General features: G+C 63.3%; 1 protein-coding gene across 1 annotated transcript in view; it reads right to left on the reverse strand.

Moving 5' to 3' along the window:
* Positions 1-12316, reverse strand: part of COL22A1 (collagen type XXII alpha 1 chain) — a 156673-nt gene that overhangs the window by 117283 nt on the left and 27074 nt on the right. The window contains exons 4-6 of the mRNA XM_016164294.2: positions 3677-3751; positions 2210-2321; positions 674-797 (exon numbers count right to left, since the gene is read on the reverse strand). Of these exons, the coding sequence (XP_016019780.2) occupies positions 674-797; positions 2210-2321; positions 3677-3751 (311 nt within the window). The remainder of the gene's footprint in view (positions 1-673; positions 798-2209; positions 2322-3676; positions 3752-12316) is intronic.

Genomic DNA, 12316 nt, shown 5'->3' on the forward strand with positions numbered 1-12316 from the left:
CCAGCGTCACTGCAGCTCACACCAGCGTGACGTGTGGACGGCTCTGATTCTGCGACCGGGCGGTCTCTCCTCGCTCGGCCACACGCGGTGGAGGGCGACGGGCTGCAGAGCCCTGATCGGGGTAACACCGAAGAACAGCATAGAAGGGGACCATCTGACAGAACCGTCCTGGGTATCAGACCCTGTTCCGGAAGCTTCTACCAACCATTCGTGGTGGGCATTGTGTTCTAGCTTACAACTGAGAACACCAAGACTCAGAAGCCGACCTGCCTCGGGGTGCACACCTGGAAAGGGGCAGCCGCGAGCTCTGAACCCAGGTCTCACCGGCCCTCGGCCACCTTCCCCCACGACCCCACGGAGCCGTGTCACTCAGGCTGCTGAGAGGGCGCGGGCGGTGGGCCGGCCCCCTGGATAGGCAGAGCGCCCCCCAAAAGGAGGTCTTCGTTCCCACCAGAGGACCAGGCGCTCGACCCGGTGGCAGAAGCAGCTGCACCTGTCTGCTGGGTGACACTCCCTGCGGGTCCCCTGGGCCTCCGAACCCCAGACCCCCCGACTCCGAGGCCCGAGAGAGAGGCCCTGGAGAAAACGCGGCGGGCGGGGCCATCCCCGTGGGAAGGACGCGGCCGGCCGGGGGCCCGCGGAGGAGGCGGCCGACGGGGCGCGCGGCTCGCACCTGCGGGATGCCGTGAGGGTCGATGACCTGCCAGAGGTACCAATCTTCCTTCCGCGACGACTTCCGGAACCGGAAGGTGGTGACGAAGGCGTACTCGTCAGGCAGCCCCTGCGGGAACACGTCCCTGGAGAGAGGCGGAGACGGCACAGGCCGGGCTTAGCGAGAGCAGCAGGCGGCAAGGAAGGCCACAGCCCCGGGGCCACCAGGTCCCGCCAGCTGAGCCACGTCTGAACTCCGGCCTGTCCTCACCGCGTCCCTTCCGCACACGACCCGGTGCAGACCCCGCTGTCACGCTACCATGGGGCCCCCGCCCCCGCCCGCATGCCCGTCCGGCTCCTCTCCCCCATCACCCGGGACAGGAGCAACAATGAATGCTAAACCGCCCCTCCCCCCAGGCCAAACGCAGCTGCGTGTCCTGGGACCCACCCTTCCCCCTCTGAGAAGCTCCGATCCACCCCGTACAGCGGGGCACAGCCAGGCTCCGGGGGTTAATGCCACGCGACCTGCCGGGTGAGCTCCTCGCTGAGCAAGGGGGCCACCTGTAATCACTCGCTGCACAGCGACGAGTCAGGGCGAACCCTGCCCCGTTTCATGCAGGAGTACGGCTTGCGAGGACAGAGGAGGTGAGGCCCGCCTCGTCGGGGGGCCTCTCTGGAGGCGCCGCGGTCGGGCTGCTCTTTGAAGGACGAACAGGTGTCCCAAGCGGGGAGGAGAGAGCAAAGGTGGGAGCCGGCGGGCTCCGGGAGAGACCGAGGAGCCAGACCAGGGCGGGCTGGGTGACGAGCCAGAGGCCAAAACAGAAGGGCAGGGCCAGGCCACACACGGGCCTTTCCAGCCCATTAGCTTCAATTCAATTCAAGAGATTGAAGGGTTTTAAGACGGAGGAAAAGGGCCAGGACAAAATATCGTTTTTATTCTCGAACGATCTACCTGAAGGAAGAGGAACGGAACACTCATTTGGGTGCCGTCCTCAGCCCTTGGCCGGAGACCCTGAACAACTTGCCCCTTGAGAATCCTCTCGGCAGTGTTTCAAGGCAGACACATCCGCGTCAGCCAAACGACATGGCATCCCTGAGAAACGGGGCGCCCGAGGACGCGGAGGCCCGGCACCCCGTAGGGACGGAAGGCGGGTGGGTCTCCGCGGGCCGACTCGAGCCGCGGCTCGGTGCTGCTGCGCCTGCCGCGTGGCGCGTCCAGGGGAGCCGCCACGTCCCCGCATGGACAGAGACGCCCCGCCACCCGGGACGCCTCCCTGCGAATGTCGCTGCTTAATGAACTGACAGAAAAACGCACGCGGGAGCGAAAGAGCAACGCGGAATCTGCTCGGAGAGGTGAGTGCGGAAGGGCCCGGGAGCCGAGCACGTCCACGGCAGTGGGTGTGCTGAGACGCGGCTCCCGCTCCCGGTCGGCGGCTCGGCTGCCTCGTCCCGGTGTGACCCTCGCACACGCTGAGTAGTGAAAGCCCCGCTCTGCCCCTCCCCCCCAGCATGCCGCCCCCGACACCCAGCAGGTCCCGAGGGGGAGCTGAGCACTCACTCAGTCCTCTGCACCACGGGGAAGGATCCCATCCGCACGTAGGAGCTCTGCGCCCCGTTCTCTCGCCTCCCCAGGATCTCCTTCACTCTGAACAAATCCATCAGGTCGAAACCTGTGTGAAGAGAAGAGCTGGGTGAGTGTGCTGGGAGGAGGGGAGAGCCCGCTCTGCAGAGGCGGCTCGCCCGCCTGCCCGGGGGCGCGGCCGGGGGCGCGAGCCGAAGGCACTGTCCGAACGCACGCTCGGGGGCGGACGTGAACAACGGTGAGGCCAGAGGGGCACGGCCTCCGTTTCCAACCCCGACTCCAGGAAAGGGTGCAGGAGACGCGGGGCTCTCCGAGGTGACCGCTGCGGAGGTCCGGGGTCACGATCGGGCAAAGGCAAGTGGGAGGAGTCCCTGGTGTCCGGGAGGCCCGCGGGGAGCACGCCACCCCCACAGGCCGCTCTGCGGCCAAAGCCTTCGTCAGCCACGAGCAGAGACACACGCAAAGCGGAACCGTGCGCAGTGGGCGCCTGCGCCTGTCAGCCCCGCAGCCCGGTGCAGGGGGCGGATATGAATCTCTGACTCCCCTGCCCGCCTGGGGGCGGAGGCCCTGGAGGGGCTGCTGCCGGGTCACTGCGGGCGTGGGGGGTGTCGCAGGTGGGAGGCGGTGTACCAGAGAAGCTGCGGTTTGATTCAGGGAGCGAAGGTGGGGTCGGGAGAGCCCCTCGCTCAGACTCGCTGGGGCCCGGGCCCGCACCTGTTCATGGACTCCACAGCTCCGCGACGTGGTCACCCACATTGCTAAAGCTCCATCCCTCAGCCGCACCGCGCAGGGACGGGAGCCGCTTCGCAGGACTGCCCGCGGCCTCACCCCGATGCCGAGTGCTGGCTCGTATCAGAGTCTGGTGGGAGCCCTAGCTACTTCAGGGTGTCAGGGGCCACTGTGAGCGGCACACTGGCCAGGAGCAGGGCAGGTGGCGGCAGGCCACCCTGGGCTCCGCCGGCCACGTGGGAGATCTGCGTCTATTTCTGCGGGCAACAGGGAGCCACGGAAGGTTTTACAGCAGGGGAGAAACAGAACCGTTTCTATTTCTGGCAGCTGCGGATGGAGGAGCTGGGAGGCCAGCGAGGACGAGGCTGGGTAAGATTTTTCCAGGGAGGAGGGAGGGAGGAAGCTGTCGGCCTGGAGGCTGTTTGGGATTGGTAATTAGCTGGATATGGGAGCCTATGTGGGAGGAGAGAAATCTAGGATGTCTGTGGCCAAATTTCGGACCTGCACTAGCCCTAGGACGTTCTTTAAGCGTCGAATGGCTAGCTTCCCAGGAAAACTGTAAGACAGCTTCATTCGTTCCCATTTGCAGAACCTTCGGTAACCACGGCCGAGGGGGAGCAGGGCCGGCAAGGCCACCCCGAGCCCGGGAGGGTCACGCCCAGGTCTGGCGAGCGGCGCGGCAGGGCCCGTGTGCCGGGTGGCCGGCCCCCTCACCTGTGATTTCCTTGGTCCCGCCACCGGTGTGCTTGAAGCGGTCCCCTGCCACACGGACACTGGGGCACAGCACGTCTGAGGAAAACACGAGGAAACACGGGTGAGCAGACGCGCCCCACGGCCCCCACAGACACCCCCACATCCCACAGCACGTCGCGCGTCCGGCGCGGGAAGCAGATGCAGACGTGGACTAGACATCGTTCCTGCCTCGAAGGAGCCCAGAGTCCCCTCCACGTGAGGGAGCCAGACACCAAAATCCATACGATCACCAGTGCGGTAAGTGACAGAAATGGGCACCGGCTGCGGGAGGGTTCGGGGCACAGATCCAGCACCCGGCCTGCCTTGGGGAGGGCAGGGGAGCTTCCTGGAAACACGACGCTTGAGGGTCTCTTAAAGGAACAGTAAGACTTCGCCGGACAGACGAAAAACAAAACGGGACACAGGCTGAGGACGCCTCACTTAAAAAGGCACAAACTTTTACATGAAAATTCCGAGTCGGCAGGAAGTCACTGAAGCGGGAAACGCGTGCTGGGGACCCACCAGAAAAGGGTCTCTCGTGCCACCCCGAGGAGCTTCGAGGACACTTCCGGAAGGATGCAAATTCCGGAGGAAGCAGAACTGCTCAGTTTCGCGAAGACGACGGAGTGCGTCACACTGTGATACTTCGTTACAGGATGTTACATGAACGTCACCTAAACGGCTGCACGATTCCCCACTGAAAGGCGGCTGGAAGAAAGGGGGCCTCTTTCGGTTGCCCTAAAAATCCCAAGAGCGCCGACTTTGAATCTTAAATTCCTAGGTCCGCTGTAAGTCTCTAAACCTCTGTCTGGGTGTGAGCACCTGTGACATAGGAGGCCTTACAAAGTACACTCTATCACAGGGCTGCTCTGAGGCTAAGCGCATGACAGGACCGGACCTGGAGAGGAGGCCCCTCTCCTCAGGGTGACGCCCGAGGCAGCTCGGTGTAGACTTCGCCCAGTCCACGAAGCAATGTGGTTCCACACATCACTGTAGCCATGCGGTCACGCACATCATCACTGCAGCCACGTGGTCACGCACATCATCACTGTAGCTATGTGGTCACGCACCTCATCACTGCAACCACGTGGTCATGCACGTTATACTGTAGCCACGTGGTCACGCACATTGTTACTGTAGCCACGTGGTCACGCACATTGTTACTGTCACCATGCGTTATTAGGCATTTCTGCCATCCCAGCAGCTCCACATGCAATGACCCCTTTTCATACTTGGGGCATAAATGTCCAAGGGTAGGACAGGTTTGGGGCCTCTTTGCCAATCAGCAGTGAGAAGGAATGAATGAGATCCCTCCCGATTCGGGAAGAGCTATTTGTGACGTTTGTCCTAAGAGGCACCAGGAGGTCTGACCAGCCCCACGGAGGAGGTTATTTTGGAAGCAGCACCGAGCTGTCTGGGACCAAACAGGAGAGAGGACACAGGCAACGTGTAAAATTTAGATGGCTCCACCCAGGACAGCGGCAGCTGCGAGGCGATGATCAATTCCTTTAAGTCTGGCAGCCCGCCAGGCAGACTGGCTGGGGATCACGCGTCACTGAAAATGAGTTGACTCAGAGGCTCTATCTTTGCTGATGAGCAAACCCCTAGAGGCTGATGGCTGGAGCTCAGGCACAGCGCTGCTGAACCTCGTCTCTGCAAACATCCTCGGGGGAGAAGCTAATTCCTGATCCTGGGCAAGGACAGTCTGAAGACCATGAACACAAAGACAGAGATTCTTTTCCAAGATGCTGCTAGAACGTGCCCAAACTGCTTTAAGGAATCACTCCCCAGACCTGCTGCCAATCCCTGTTTGGGGCCATCACTAAGCCTCATGCATTCAGAGGCTCAAGGGGCAATTTATAGCGGACTCGGTAAACTCAGGATGAATGTCTCCCGAAATATCCCCTCCAGCCAGGCCCCCGGCGCCCACCTGCTTGGCAGGGAGGTAGCGTTAGCATCCGAAGTCCCCCTCGGCCCATAACTATATCCCTTTGGCCGAGATGTTTCCACATCTTGAATAGTGGTCTATTTATTCCCGCATTAACTCATTTATTCAGATGAAAGTATTTCCAGAGCTGCAGATGTGTTCCAGGCACGGGGTGAGTCCTCGGGACACACGAGGGGGACGACAGCCGCATCACGGTCCCTGCGTTCAGGGCGCTCGCGAGCCGACCGGTGACAGACTGAACATGTCACACACACGGCAGCGTCAGCTCCGCCACGACGCCTTCGCGTCTCCTCGCTTCACAGACCCGTCCTTCCCAGCCGTGAGCCCCCGCCGCCCAGGGCCTTGCTCTCAGGCACCCCAACCTGGGCGAGGAGCCCCCCGGCCCACCGCGTCCCACGGCTGACGGCGCTGCCCGGCGCGCCTGGCTCCCGGCGCATGGGAGTCTGCAGCCGGGACCGCACTGGACCCGACCGGATCTCGGCCCGGCTCCGCATCCGCACCGCCCGCACGGCGCCAGGCGCAGGACGGGCCCTGAGTTCGCGCGGAACGGCAGCGGCCAGCGGCGCCCGCGCTGAGACGCGCAGGCTGACGAGGGCCGGGATGGCCTGCGGGCCCGATGCTGATGAGCCGGCGGGGAGAGTCCAACAGCCGGCGTCCTTCCGCGGACGTGCGCGGGGTGGACGCCATCAGCTGCCAGCCTGATGTCACATCCCCGCTCCTTCCCAGCTAAGAGAATGCCGTTTCGGTTCAGAACGGCAGAGCGTGGGGCCCAAAAGCTGCAGCCGGCTGGTCTGAGCCACTTACGGCTGCTCTGGCCCCATCCTCCCAGCCTCCCTTGCAGCTGAGCGAACACGGGACCCAGTTCTGGGCCAAGGAAACAGACGACAGAAGTGTGCTGTAGCTGGGAGAGGGGTGCTTTCCCAGAAGGCTTTTGCTTGTCCTGGTGTAAGGGGACAGATACGCAGGTGGGTTTGGCAAGTTTCCTTTCCTTTCTCCCTGTTTCAAAGGTGAGGCGTAGTATCTGGGGGACTATCTAGAAGAATCAAGGAGCAAGACTCTAACCCTTGGCCAAAGGGCCTGAAGGCCCAGCTTCTCCTTCCAGATGCCCGAGGACAGTCGATGAGGGTGGCGAACACTGTGTCACCGTTTTTTTGGCTAAGGAGCTTCTGACAGACTGGGTTACTTTCACTAGCCCAGTAAGGACAGAATTATCACGCAGGACCCACAGAAGTGGCGGCTCCGGGATTAGAGACAGGAATGAGCTTTCAGGAATCGAAACGTACAAATGCTTAGGTCTTGGTCAGTCAGTTGATCTTCCTTTTTGAAAACATGGGGACGCAAAAAAGGACATGGCTGATGACCAAGCCCCGGCTCCCCGGAGCTCACTCGTGGTCCCCGACGACGCCTGTTCTTCCCTCAGGCTTGAGGAAAGGCAGAACATCCAGGACTCCCGGAGAGCGCGGTCTCTCCCCCACGGCACAGGCTCCGCGCCCCCTGAGGCCTCGGCAGAGGCCGGGCACTGGCGCCCCGCGGGGAAAGCTCACCCTCAGTTTAGTAAATGGCGAAAACGGAGCGCGTGTTTGCTTATCAGGAGAGGAGGAAGGTTGCACACGATGATCTCTGACGTCCTTCTGCCTTTCAGTGACACAGCCACAGTCCTGTCTGGAAAACACATGGCCACGCCATCCCCTGACTCTCAGCCAAGAGGGTCCCCAGCTGGAAAACGTGAGCGCTGGCAACTACTGAGTTCCTACTGTGTGCCCATCGCCTGGCTGGGGATGTTACCGGCAACAACCGCTCTAGGGCGTAGATTCTGTTCCCACTACACAAATGTAAAAACAGAGACTAAGGAAGTTAAGAAACTCATGGGACAACAGGAGTATCTGGATTTGAATAAAGGTCCACCTGCAGCTGGGATCTAGGGGTAGAGATGGTGGCCCCAGTCTTGGGGACCAGGAGATCCCATGGAAGCAGGCGGCAGGGCCCAGGAGTGCTCAGCGAGCAGGGACAGGAAGCAATCACTGCCGATCCCTCACCTCGCGGCAGCCGACCGCAGACGCGATGCTGACGTTCCGAGCGGGCAGGGGAGAGGCGGACGAGGGAAGCAATGAGTCAGACACCAGCGGACACGGGGGGCAGCTCTGCGGCTCCGAGGCCGGCCAGCCAGGAAACGGTCCGCGCATGGCCACTGCAGAGGGCCAGCAGACACCGAGCCAGGCCCCAGGGCCCCAGGGACGACAGGACTAATGACCACACTCCTAGCAACTGCAGGACGGAGCATCCGCAGGTCCGGTCCTGTGCCGGGCTGCGTCTGCCCTGCTCCAGGACGGAGTTAGGGCTGAGATTGGCAGACACGTGGAGAGGGCTCGCTCGGCACCAGACACTCTTCCACCCTGTTGAATACGTCAACACTTCTCATCGAATCCTCCCTGGGGCCTCACAGGACAGGTGCTATCAGTTACGGACGCGGAAGGAAAGGCACAGGGATGGAGACGTCAGGGAACTGCCCGAGGCCACTGACCGGCAAATGCACAGTGAGCACACTGGCTCCAGCACAGGCCCCTGGCCAGTGCCCCAATCAGTCCCTCCACGGTCAGCCAGCCCATAGGGCCAGGGCTGCTTGGCTCCAGAGCCCACAGGGACGGCCGGCCAGCTGGCTGCCCACCGATGAGCCCCTTCTGCCACGGTGGCCCTGGCCCGTGGAGGGGCTCCTTGCTCACATGCTCTCCCCAGGTTAGGCCCACGGGTGCCCACGTACACACGGAGGGGCCTGGGGACCGCGGGCAGGCCACGAACACTTTGGCCTGCCCTCTGCGGGCCCCCAACCCCAAACAGGTCCCAGCTCTCCCCCACAAAAGCCAGCTGGGTGTTCCAAGACGGCAAGCCCCTCCTGCTGCCTGGCCTCCTGCGGCTGACTGAGCCTCCCGCGCAGGCCTCCCCACAGGACCAGGAGGGGCGGAGCGAGCGAGGCCGCAGGAGCAGGGAAGGGAGCACCCACCGGACCGCACGGCTGCCGTGCTGGCCGCCGGGGGGCGCTGTCCCGCATCCTGCACTGCTCGCCTCCCCGCAGGGGAGGAACGGGGCCTGAGGGGACACGGAGGGGCTGCGCAATCACACCTCCAGCTGGCAGTGGAGACAGGGTCCAAACTCAGTAGGACCCCGGCAGGCTCCCACCTGCCACCTCAGACCCGCATGAACGTGGGCGTCTGGAAGCACCTGCAGGGCATTCGAGCTGCGCTCACCTCTGGAGCCGGACTTAGAGGGGCTTTCATCCCCTTTCTATACAGGTGAGCTTGACCAGGTGAGCCTTGAACAAGGCCGGCGATTAGGAGAGCCGACGTCTGCGCGGTGGAAAATCCTCCCATGACTTCGACCCTCCCGTCGAGCCTTTGCATCCGGGGAGTCAAGTGGAGCATGGAAAACAGCATTTCCGCATTCCCGCCCACACATTCCCAAATGCGGGTGGAGAATGCCGTGTCCGGTCTGTGGCTGGCGAAGTCCACGGACGTGAAATGGCAGCTAAAGGGGCCGAAGGTGTCGACTGAACGAGACCCGCGTGTGAGCGACCCCCACGGCGCGAACCCCGAGGTTCGAGGACCAGCTCTATTTTCGAATTTGCGCTAGATTTCCGCGTGAGTTCCTAGCACAGTTCTTTACACTATCGCTGTTATTTTTTAAAATAGGGTCTGAGCCTTGCCCGAGGACAGACGGAGGCTGCAGGGGGAGGGAGCAGGAGGGCCGGCGTCCGGCGGCTGGCCGCGGGGCTGTCTCTAGAGGCGAACTCGGAGTCCTGGGGGCCCGCACCAGCTGCCCACGCTCCCAAGGAGGCCCGGAGAACGACGGAGGGCCCTGTGGCGATCACTGCGCACTTCCGTGCCCAGCAGCCACCAGCACGTGGCCAGGCCGGTGGCTTTAAGGGCGCCACCGTGGAGACGGACAGCAAGGCGGACTGACGGGGCAGTGGCCTGCGCACTGGACAGTAAACGCCCGCCTCGCTGGGGCCGTCAGTGGCGGGGGCTGGGGGAACGACCCAACGAGGAACAAGCACATTCTCTGGACCCCAAGGAACCAGAACTAAACCCAGGCCCTGGGCCAGGAGCTCACGGCACCCCTGGAGGCCTTTCTACGCCCTCTGTGCAACGGCGGGAAAGGAAGGGGAGCACCCGGAGCCCCGCGGAGCACCGGCTACTGGTAAAGCAGCTTTAGACGGCAACCCCGGGACACAGGCAGGCATGCTGGCGCGTGGGGGAGCCGGAGCTCGGGGGAGCCGGAGCTCAGAGTTGCCGAGTGACTTATCCAGCATCACACAGCGAGCAGCGGCACAGGCAGGCGCCGAGCCCAGGCAGTGAGGCTCGGGTGGCGAGCGCTGGACCACTGTTCCCGCCACACGCCTCAGCACTGGAAAGCACCCTACGCGCAAACAGCCAGCAGCCAGTCCCTCCCGGACAGCGGCGTGGTCTCTGGGCCACACGCTGCTCACGTTCGGTCCTCCCCCAGCTCTGCGGGGCAGATGTCAGCATCTGTGCATTCGCTGGAGAATATGGAACTTCCCCAGTGGTAGAAACCCAAAGACTTGTTAACTACATCCCAGGGTCACGGTACGGACCGCCTCCGCTTCCCTTCCTAGAACTTTCTGGAGCTTCCTGGCCTGCCTTTCCCTTTCGGGTCAAAGTGCGTTGGCACTGGCTGCCTCCCCAGAGGCCCCAGATCCTGGCTGATCAACCTCCATCTTCCAAGTTCATTAGGATGCCAAGTATTTGGGGGGAATCTCCATCTTCCAAGTTCATTAGGCTGCCAAGTATTTGGGGGGGAATGTTCATGTAAGTGTTTTAGAGACAGCCTGGTGGAAAATGACAGAATACTGCAAAAAAAAGAAAGTCCCCCCAGACCTGCCGGCGGCCGTGCACGCTGCGTCCGTGAGAGCAAGCCGGCACGCCCCGTCTCAGGAGCCGGCCCCGCACGAGGCGTGTGGACTGGGCCAACGCAGCAGGGTCTCCCCTGACGCTGGGTCGGAGTCTGCCAACTTCCGTTCGGAGCCAGAACACAGGAAACAGTGACAAGGGCGGCCCGTCAGAGCCACCTCCCGTCTCCCAGCCGGAGCACACGCCCACCGCCTGGCGGAAAGGGAACCGGAAACGAGGCCAGCGGGAGAACCGACGCGCTCCCCGGGGAGAAGGCGAAGTCCACGGCCCGACCCGTCCGTCAGTTTCTCCTCTGTTTCCAAGCCCAGAAACAGGCGTGAAAATTTGCAGGGCTTTTTTCCATCCAAGGCTACCTTGGAGACCAAGCGAGACGGCGGGCAGGGAGCTGCCGGCATGAGGCCCGGCGTCTGATACATGCTCGCTCACTCATTCGTTCAGCCAGAACACGTCTGCCAAGCACCGGCACATACGTCCTTGCATAAGACACGAACGTGCAAACTCACAGGCCAGGCGGCTCTGCCCTGTGGGTGGCCACACGCCAGAAGAGGAGGCAGAGAAACACGCAGAGACAGACACGGAAACGCCGGCAGGTCCTCACGCGTGATCAGCGCTGTGGACAGAACACGTCGGTGACGTGACGGGTGCTGGGTGCGGGGCCAGGACGCACAGCGCACACGCTGGCCTGGACAAACCTCTCGGCTGGGTGACGCGGAGCTGAAAGCTAAGAGGCGTGAACAGCCGGGGGAGCAAACGGGCGAAGGCTTCCGGCAAATGCGGAGGCCTGCGGAGGAAGGGGCTGGCTTGCCCTGGGGCCTGGGAGTGCAGCTCCCCTGCCGCTCAAGGAGCAGAGGACAGACGGACAGACGGACAGACGGGAGAGAGGGGAGGGTGGGAACATGCTGGTGGGGGGAAGCCTCGTGTCAGCCGCGGGCAGCGTCTGGACTGCGAGGCAACGCAGAGATGCTCTGCCCGCAGAACGAGGGTGGAGCTGCCCGGCCGCGGGCACAGGCGGCTCCGGGATGAGTGTGACCTGGCCGTGACCTGGCTGTGACCTGGCCGTGACTTGGCCAAGGAGGAGGGTGTGGCGTCAAATGCCTGGGTTCTACGGACCTCCTTTCCCTTCAGGGACTGTCCAGCGGGCCCAGCACCAGTAGGTGTCACCAGAGACTGCCAGGACCTCTGAGAGGGGCTCCTGGCTTGTGAGTTGAAAGCTGCTAGGGCGCAGAGGTATCTAAAGTGAGACCGCTGAGCAGAGGGAGGGAGGGAGGGAGGGCAAGGAAGTCCCCGAGCCAGGTCCCCGGCCTCTGACACTGGAGTGCGGAAGAAGAACTGGCAAAGGACGGAGGCTGGAGAGGGAGGAGGGCCAGGGAGACAGGTCCGGGGATCACGCGGGGGGGCGTTTCAGGCAGCGGGGAGCCGGTCACGAGTCGACTCCTGCACACGTGTCCCGTGAGAACAGGGCGGCACATGCCACGGGATTGGACACTGGTGCCCGGGTCACCGCTAGCCCGAGCGGAAGGGGTCCGAAGGGGCGCGGTGGGGCAGCAGGCGGAGAGGGCAGGGCCGGCAGGCGCGCCAGGGGCAGACGGAGAGGGCAGGGCCGGCAGGTGCACCAGGGGCAGACGGAGAGGGCAGGGCCGGCGGGCGCGCCAGGGGCAGACGGAGAGGGCAGGGCCGGCAGGTGCACCAGGGGCAGACGGAGAGGGCAGGGCCAGCGGGCGCGCCAGGGCCAGGCTCTTCTTTCTCTGGCCT

This window comes from Rousettus aegyptiacus, unplaced genomic scaffold (genome assembly GCF_014176215.1).
Source record: "Rousettus aegyptiacus isolate mRouAeg1 unplaced genomic scaffold, mRouAeg1.p scaffold_m13_p_15, whole genome shotgun sequence".
In the NCBI taxonomy this organism is placed as follows: domain Eukaryota; kingdom Metazoa; phylum Chordata; class Mammalia; order Chiroptera; family Pteropodidae; genus Rousettus; species Rousettus aegyptiacus.